This window comes from Mesocricetus auratus, unplaced genomic scaffold (genome assembly GCF_017639785.1).
Source record: "Mesocricetus auratus isolate SY011 unplaced genomic scaffold, BCM_Maur_2.0 Super-Scaffold_100010, whole genome shotgun sequence".
In the NCBI taxonomy this organism is placed as follows: Eukaryota; Metazoa; Chordata; class Mammalia; order Rodentia; family Cricetidae; genus Mesocricetus; species Mesocricetus auratus.
In genome coordinates, this window is record NW_024429194.1 from 57677777 (window position 1) to 57687032 (window position 9256).

General features: G+C 41.2%; 1 protein-coding gene across 5 annotated transcripts; it reads right to left on the minus strand.

Moving 5' to 3' along the window:
• Positions 1 to 1831: 1831 nt before the first annotated feature.
• Positions 1832 to 9028, minus strand: LOC121142832 (SOSS complex subunit B2-like). 5 transcript variants are annotated; one of them, XM_040753643.1, is made up of 6 exons: positions 8481 to 8769; positions 8126 to 8267; positions 5757 to 5828; positions 4963 to 5038; positions 4321 to 4369; positions 1832 to 3610 (listed from the first exon to the last, which is right to left on the minus strand). In XM_040753643.1, exons 1-6 carry the CDS (start codon positions 8569 to 8571, stop codon positions 3441 to 3443), a joined length of 600 nt encoding a protein of 199 aa, XP_040609577.1. In that variant the 5' UTR covers positions 8572 to 8769; the 3' UTR covers positions 1832 to 3440. The 5 variants fall into 5 exon arrangements, with proteins under 5 accessions (XP_040609577.1, XP_040609579.1, XP_040609580.1 ...); XM_040753645.1 differs by lacking the exon at positions 8481 to 8769 and adding an exon at positions 8805 to 9028 and having other exon boundaries at positions 1833 to 3610; XM_040753646.1 differs by lacking the exon at positions 8481 to 8769 and adding an exon at positions 8912 to 8989 and having other exon boundaries at positions 1833 to 3610.
• Positions 9029 to 9256: the final 228 nt, after the last annotated feature.

Consider the following 9256-nt stretch of genomic DNA (forward strand, 5'->3'; position numbering starts at 1 on the left):
AGCCTACCAATATATCCCTTCAGTGTGTGTCAGTCATCTGCATATCTAAGCTACTACAGATAGTGATGAAATGTCACCTCACCCTCAATGCAAAGGGAACTGGTGGAAATGTTAGATATCAGACTAAACACCTAACAAAGCTTTAAGTTCTTGGAAGTATTTTCAGGTCTAATGTTAGCATGGAAAAGTGCTTATTAGTAACTTAATGGATTTGCTTTTGAGTCTGAGGTCTATACTTGTAGAAATATCAAGTCATTGTTCACTCAAAAACCTGAAATAATTTGGCTATAGCCTTCAAATTCAAATCCTAGTATTTTCCCAATAAAGCAAACTTTCAGGTATCTATAGAACTTAAATATAGCTAGAAAGCTTCTTCCTTGGGGTATAAGGCATCAGCTATGGTGCTGTTTTCAAAGGTCACAATTAGATGTCAGAAGAAGCATGCCTCAAGTAGTAACCACTAAAACCGCCATGTGCAGACGCTGTTTAATCACTCCCCCTTAAGATCACCATCTAGAGCCTCAGCACACCAGGGTCACACTAGCTCTATCTCTGCCCTAACCTCCTACCATCCATGCACTACAAACTCACTGAGCCATATGATCCTTATCTATTAGAATAATTGGAGTGTCCGCAGTTGAGAAAGGGAAGTAAAAATTAGGCTTAAACAGTGAGATAAAGGAGTGTAGTGATGTTAGAGCTTGGCATACACTTGTTTGGGAAAGCATTCTGTAGCTTCCAGAGTCAAGCAAACAGCCATCATACTAATGATACCAACAAGGGAGGCATTTCAGCCACTACACTGACAGGTCAGCTACCCGTGTAAATGAAAACTGGTGTTCCTTCAGACTACTGGACTAGACAGACCATTCTGTATATAATCTGTTTACAAAATATAAAGAGCTAGTCAACCTTCAGTCTACACTTTAAAACTAACACCAAGCTACTAAGACTACGGAGAAAAAGCAAAATGGGAGTTGGTGGAGTACAGGAAAACCTGGGTGTTTAAATGCTTCTGTGAAGGCAGACCAGCCTTTGGCTATCTGGATTTCACCTTTCACTTTCTAACCGGTGGCAACTCCCCCATACATCAGGACAGACAAAAGGGACAAGCTGGCCTGATCAAATATTGTTTCTCCACTCCAGAACTGTCCCTAGAAACAATAATGGGGACCCAACCCTGGAAATGCATTTCTACACTATATGGTTTTTGGTTCACTGGGTCTTGTTGAAGGCTATGACAACATTGACAGCTGAAGACACCAGACAGGAGGAAGGTTGACACTTTCTTCCATAAGTTCTTGAGGAGTGGTATCAAAGTAGACTGGGAAGGCAATTAGTCATTAGGTTTGGATGTCACTTTGCTTTGGTTTTGGAAGTTTCCTTAAGAAAAAAGAAACCACAGAACAGGCTAAATTCCTGAGATAAATGTCAGTGATAACATCTTAGGCCATGCTCTACCCAATCTCACTATCTTAAAGTACACTGACATTTCCACTCTGAGCTTAGCAATTCCTTTATGAACATTCTGACCGCATCATAAGATGTGACTGATCATTCACCAGAAGTTACTGTCATTCCTTCCTCTAAGGAGTTCTGCTGCTCCTTGTCCTAATCATGGCTTGCCTAGCTTCACAGGTGACAAGAAAGTCAAGTCAGAACTGAAGACCCAGAGATCCACCTTACCACACTTAACTCTGTCCAAGTATAAATCTTTAGAATAACCTGTTACACCACATCCTCCCACAAATAAAAGTACTGCTCCTATTTCTTAAAATTTCAACATTAGTTTGTACTTTATTTTTATTTAAAACATCTGTAATCACAAAACTCTTAGGTAACTTTTTTGAAGCATTCAGTAATGGAAACAAAAAATCATAAATAATCACAAAACCAAAATAGTTAATATTAATATATGAACAAATGACCAATTATCTATACTATCAAAGCCCAGCAACTATAAACCCTAAGAAAATTTCCTGTAATATCTCAAATATTACAATAATCTCCACATTGAGCCTAATACAGTGCAAACTGAATTTATTAAACAGAAATAGAACAATAATATCTGGCACAGGTTATATGCAAATGCTACAGGATTTGAACAGAAACTTACTTATTGTACAATGTGAGGCCAGGAGAATCAGCAGACACAGAGATAGGAAGCAGGCAGGCTGAAGCCGACCCAGCTTCAGGAAACTGAACTGGACTCTCCATGCTTGGGGAAAGAGCAGAGCAGGCGGCTGTGCTGTCAGTAGAGCAAGACATTTACTCACGGGGTAATATTTAAGAAAAGAAACTAACATGAAAACATCTACCAATTACCCACCCAAATATTGCTAAGAGAGAGCGCTCAGGAAACAGACAGGTGGATCTCTGTAAGTCAGAGGCTAGCTTGGTCTACAGAGCAAGCTTCAGAGAAATCCCATCTTGAAAAACCAAAAAAATTAAAATTAAAATAAACTGAAACTAAAGAACTAAACCACATACACTTCCATAAGAAAAGCAGTACCTATCCTTACTCCAGCATTCTTACTTCTACCTGACCACCTGACGCAGGTTGTCACATGGCTATAAGAATTCAATCTGAATTGCATTTGTTACAATATTCATCTACCACATGTTTTCTGTTTTGTTTTTTAGTAATCATATCAACCTCGGGTGGTAACGCACAACTTTATCCCCAACACCTGGGAGACAGAGACTGGACTAATGAGATTTCTATCCAGTGTGGTATTGTAATGGCCTCCAATTATACCAGTATTTAAAATGGTTGATTAAAAATTAACACAAAGACTCTGTTGCAAATTTTTCTTAAGAATAAGTTTAATGTTTGTATGTAACAAATATAAACAGCATTATCTTACAATTTTCTTCTAAAACTACTTGTAATATTACACATTGTATTGCACAATTCTGATAAGAGTCAGGTTGTCTGGCAACTAAACAAGAATGTAGGCTGTGCTTCTGTCCGTGGACACTCTCAATGGCAGGCCAGTCACTCTATAAGTCAGTCGTCCCTGGTCCATAAGCACTCAAAGCACTGTCAGCACCGGCCAGGCTTCTGCTTGGGGCTGCTATCACTTCCGCCGGCCACATCCCAGTTAAAACAAAAGAACATTTCCCATGAAATGTTATGGAAAACATTAGTGTCATAAGTAGTTCACCCTTGAAACATGGACAGGTTTTCAGGTGATACTCAGTAAGGTCTTGCTCTAAAAAATAAATGTTCCCACTTTCAGAGTTCCTATTCTGCAACAGGATGGAACTAAACAACTCAACACTGTGCAGTAAAAATCAGTCATTCTGTTTAACAAACCCAAAATGTAACAGGAAACCTGTAAGAGACAAGCTTTTCACAGATAACAATAAATAAAAGTGCATTAAGTGTTCATGTAGGGCACGTAGTTTAAAAACTACATGAGTCTCTTTGGCTTCAGTCATCTTCTAAAAGCTCTCCTCAGATCCCTGGCATTGTTTATTGTGGTCATGACTGTTTGACTACTTCGAGCTCCTGGAAATGGAAAATAGATGTGCTCCCGGCCACTGCTTCTACCAGTATATGGAAGATGATATCCTCTTGAATCAGTCCCAGTCTGAACACCATTTCCTAGGAAGAATACAAAAAATTATCACCATTTTCAGAAGTGGTCTATATTATACTACAGAAACACAATCATGTAAAGTTGCTAAACACACTATAAATGCTTATAAGTATCATGGAGAACAAGCACAATCATTCCATAATGAGAAAAGACATAGGCTCTGGGGCTCAGCAATGGCTTTACAAAACACATCACGTTAGTACTGAATAAAAAAGAAGATAATCTAACTTGAGGAACAAAAATGGGAATAGAATATTATTTTAAAAAATTAATTGCCTAAACTAAAAAAAAAAGAAGGGAAGCAGAGAGGTTTGAGTACTGGCGTTTGACTCAAATACAATTAATGAATGTTCCAATATAATCAAACTATGTGCAGACAGATTTTCCACAATGTGAAAACAGCCAGTAATTCTGCATGTATTATAAATAACCACTATATCATACACATTTGTAAAAACAGACAAATAAAAGATCTTGTCAGAGGGTTACCAAAATTAGTTTTAATAATCAATGTTCAGCATAATGGACCCCAGTATTGATACAGAATGTGCTCAGTACATTGACTTAAGTCCTACAAAGTCATTTACTCAGGTCTCCTTGTTTACTGCAGGTCCCGTTTAACACTGAAATTATACCTGACGAGATTATTTTCCTTTACATTTTCCATTATTCCCTTAATGTTTACATGTCATCACAAATACAGAAAAAGTCTTACCAAAGGGTCCAAATGTCCCAGCATTCACTTTATCCTTCTCATTTTGTACCTGAAAGAATAGCAAATTAGACAAATGAAGACAACGTAACTACATTTTAAGGCTTTAAAAAGGATTTTCAATAATATGTAAAGATTTGTCTAAGTTCATTCAATGTTAAGAAATCTTTCCCAAGCCTCTTAAAAGCTTTTATTATATGAGTATTTCCTGATGCTATCTTTACTCTGCAAAATACTAAATAGCACATACTATCTATTGGCAAAAAGGATATACAGACACACAGATCAATGTAAGAAAAGCAACTTAAAGATTTTTTTTTTTTGGAGACAGGGTCTCATATACCCCAAGTTGGCTTCAAACTCGCTATGTAACCAAGAATGACTTTGAACTTCTATCCTCCTGTCTCCAAGCTCCAGAGAAACAGGACTTCAGGCATGCACCACCAATGCCAGTCTGATTCAGTGCTGGGGGAGAGCCCGGAACTTCATGCATGCTAAGCAAGCAGTCCATCAGTTTAGCTATGTCCCCAGTCCTCAACATCATTTTCCTTACACTTGGACATCAGAGCTTTAGCCTACTGACAGAGTTATAGTAGAGTTAACTTAGCCAATCATAAAAATATGCCATGTATTTGTATTAATTACCGAGTTGTTCTGCTGTCCTCTATAATCCGGGTTTGGCTCACTGAAATTTGGCAGTTCTGAATACACCATACAAAACCTAAAACAATGCAACCGACAAGTTAAATGATTTCTGAAGCTTTTTGTACAACATCCTTAACTTACAAGAATGAAAACCTTATGTGTCAAAGAATTATCTTAACAGTAGAATGCTAATTCAATTGTGACAAAAATTTCCCAAATAGCTATAGCCCATATTAACACCCAACTATTTGATGCTCTCATAGAATCCCTTTTGATCATTCACTGTGTATCTGCAAAGACACTCAAATCTACAAAGAATAAATTCCAGATGATTAAGATACATAACTGGCTACTAAGTCACCACCTCATCCCAGCACTCCCTGTAATTGACCACACAACTTGGTACCCTGCTCACACATAAGCATTTTCTTAGCTTTTCAACTATAAACTACTTCCAGTTTGGGAAAATTTTAAATTGACCGTGACAAAGAATAGGCATGAGCAAATGAGTGACTTAGTGTGGTTGTCACCTAGCTGCAGCATCTCTGTATATAAAACCATCTAGCCAGATCCTGTAACCCTGTCCCAAACACTTCATAACACATGACTCTAAAGGACTCCTCTGGGGCTCCACCCTTCAAACTCAGCTCTGAGTACTGAAAGTGTTTAAACCAGTTACCTATCTACAGCATGAGACCAAGTTTCCAAAAGCCAAGTGAGCAGTTTTTACTGTATACAATTATTCTGCAGACATTATTTGAAACTTCATCATACAAATGTATTTTAATACTTACTCTCCAATTTTTTGAAGTTCACCACTTCTTCCAGTATAAAGTGTCAGGCATCCTTTCCACATTGATGCATACCTGGAGGGAAAATAAATAAGGTTTTCTAAAGAAAATAGAGCTCTAATAAATTTTCAGTGTATTATTTATCAGATAGAACTGCAAATCACCCTTCATCTACCCACCATGGCATGAAAAATACAGTCCATGCAACTCTAATAAGAAATTACACAATGACAATGCTACTGGCACATTATGACATAGTTATGTAAATTATAGCCCTAGGAAAACAGTTTTGAGCACTAATGCAGACTGACCCAGGCCTTCCTTGCACATAAGGAGGCAAGCAATCAGCCACTTGGCTACTATATTCCTGTTTTTAAGCCTTGTATTTAGGTATCTCCCCCTGTGTCCCAGGCTGGTCTTTAACTTGCTCTGAAGCCAAGTAGTCCCCAGCCTTGCCATCATCCTGTCTTGGCCTCAGGAGGAACTGATCTGTCAGCCATGGGCCCCTATGCCTAGCTTGAAAAACACCTGACCAGGCAAGCATGGTGACACATTTTGAATGTCAGCACTGGGAAGGCTGAAACAGGAAGAACTCAACTTTGAGGCCAGCCTCAAGGAGAACTGGAGGATGAGAGGGTGAGAAGTGGCATTTTGGTAAAGCATGTACTGCTGCTCCTAAATGTACCTGTAGTTAAGGGGGGAAGGGGGGCACAGGGCTGATTTTCTGTCAGTGAAGAACTGCTCACTGGCTAACATTCTCCAATTATTTTTCAGAGAAAATGTTATTTTCTCAATGAACTGTTGGACTACAATTTAAATCATTTTAAAACAAACACCTAATTCCAACAGAAGAGATATCTGTAAAATCCTCTACATTTCACATTTACAGGAAAGCACACTTAACACTGACCCGTGTGTACCTTAGTTAAGGAGCAGAGGAGGAAGGGAGGGGTAGGCAACAAGACCCACCCTAGTCAACAGAGCAGGTAAAGTACATTCTGAGGAGCCTCTGATAACAAACTCAGTATTTGTGTTGCCTTCCAGCCACAAAGTATAGGGATTCAACATGAGTGTTTTCTTTCACACTCAATGACATGGTCATGGAAGGCAGACATTTTACTCCTACATCTACAGACAGTTCCCAAGCTCGACAAAATCTGGTAAAACTTTATCAAGGATGGGAGGATGCAGTGGGGAGGGGGGAACACTAATCTTCATCTTGCTGGCCCTTCCAAACTTTGCAACTTTTAGTTTCAACATAATGGAACCAATTGTTTATTTTAAATGTGGAAGACATCAGTAAGTCTAAGGAAAATATAAACTAATCAGCTTAGCAGAATCAGGCTGAGGTCTGAAATTTCATCAGGCCTGTGAGATAGTTTCAAAGAACTCCTGCCCAGAGGAGTCAGCACTAGTTATTTCTCTGAGGCTCTCTTAGCCAGCATCAATAACCATTTTTCTGGTAGCTCCCAATAAAATTACAGTTGTCCTAATCACATAAGCTTCCACACTTCTAAGATTCTTTCCTGGCCTTAAGACTACATTTGAGGTAAATTTCAACAGCTGATGTAAAACAGTGCTCTGTCTCTATAGCCAACAGTCTGCCAATTAAAAGTTCTGAGTGTATCAGATGTCCTGCCACTTTCTGTGTATTTGGGTTGGAGGGGGTGTGAAACACTGATCTTACAGAAGAAATCATTTTCAAGAAAGAATGAGTATGCAAGACGCTGTCTTATCTATACTGAGTACAAATATGACCACAGAAAATGTCCAATGCCGGCTGGGGCTGGAACTCAGAAGGCAGAATGCTTGCCTGGCACGCAGGAGGCCTCTGGCTCATTCCCAGGACACTTGGGTACATCCCACCACCTGAAGTGGAGGCAGGAAGGTCAGCGCTTCAAACTCATTCTCCTGGGCATCAACAACAACCTGGAACACAAGAGACACTGTTTCCAAAACGAAGGTAAAGGAAAAAAGGATAAATTCCCCAGCCTCTAGGTTTATGTCCATACCACCTAAATGAAAGGTACAAATTAAGTGATGACAGGATCTCAAGACACTCAAAAGGGAAGGAAGTGGAAGACATCATATCAAATACCATTATAATGCAGTGTGATTACCAGTCTACTAAAAAGGCTCACTACTCCCATACAGTAGTTTCAAAAATTAACCTTAAATTTGAGGGGCAGAGTACACTCCCTCCCTGAAACACTGCCTTGCCTCAAAACGTGAGCTGTTGTCAATTCGGCCCAACAAAACAGTTCACAGCTTCTTGAAATAGCCCACAGGAGAACCAGGGCAGGGACCTCAGAACTTGGCAGGACCCCAAAAGTTGGCCAACCCCACAACTACCCCAATGTACGCACACCTACCCTCTGGTCAAACGAATAATATCCCCTGTCTGTATGAGTCTTCCCATTTCATCCCACACAGAAATAGTGATGCTTCCCGTTCTGTCAGCTACTTTGCAGGATCTCACTTCATGGCCATCTTTGGTTCTGGTCACCATGCGTCCTGTTGAGATTACATCAATGATGGGAAAGGAATGTTAGATAAAAAGTCCGTTCAGGGCAACTACCTCTCCCACCGAGGGCACACTACAAGACTGTCTTCTGTCCTGGAGTAGGAGCCCAGTCCGGGCAGGGTGGGTGGGAGCACTTGGGGGCGCAGGCAGGGAAAGAGGTCCAAGCTCTCCAGAGTGTGTGGAGGGCTGCAGACCCCACTTACCTATCTCCAGGACAATAAAAACGACATTTAAGTTCTTCAGTCCGGCCTTAATGTCTTTTATAAAAAGAGGAGGATCGTTGACCCCAAGCATACTGACTCAATTGCGACTATGCTGCTGAGACCTGCTGGGCAAAGCTTCCCACCCTCCGGGGCCTGGGGCAGAGCCGGGGGCAACCTGGGGCGGGGTTGGACACCGGGGTCTGGAAGCGGTTATTCTGGACCGGGGACACCAGCCCTGGAGGCACCAAGCCAAAAGAAAAAAGTTTTTTGCAGGTGGAAAAAAAGAAGACGCTCACAAGTTCCAAAATCAAAAAGACGACGCACTCTGTCCGAGTGAGCGGCGAGCAAAGCAGCCTGCGGACTGCCGCCCCAGCTAAGGAGAGAGGCAGCAGGGGACGGCCCTGCCCGAGTCGAGTCTCGCTGTCCCGCACACAACACAGGCGCGCAACCCGTTACTCCCAGTCTTCTGGATGGTGAGAGCAAACCAGCACCACAGCAAACCAAGCCAGGAGCTAGACTCTCAGCAGCAACTGCGGAAAACGCACTGGTGCAGGCTTTATTTAACCGTGCTGCGCCCTTTTGACGTCACGAATAATTGCCACGCCTCTCGGAGGCGGAACCTAGCGTCAGTGCCTCTTGCTGCCGGTCTAGCTCCTCCCCTACTCGCGCATGTCCCGCCCCCAGATCCTCCTATCCGCGCTCGGCCACACCCTAAGACTCTCTGCCCTGCTTGGTCTCCTGGCTTGTTGTTGCCACTGATTGAGACCTCTGGCTTA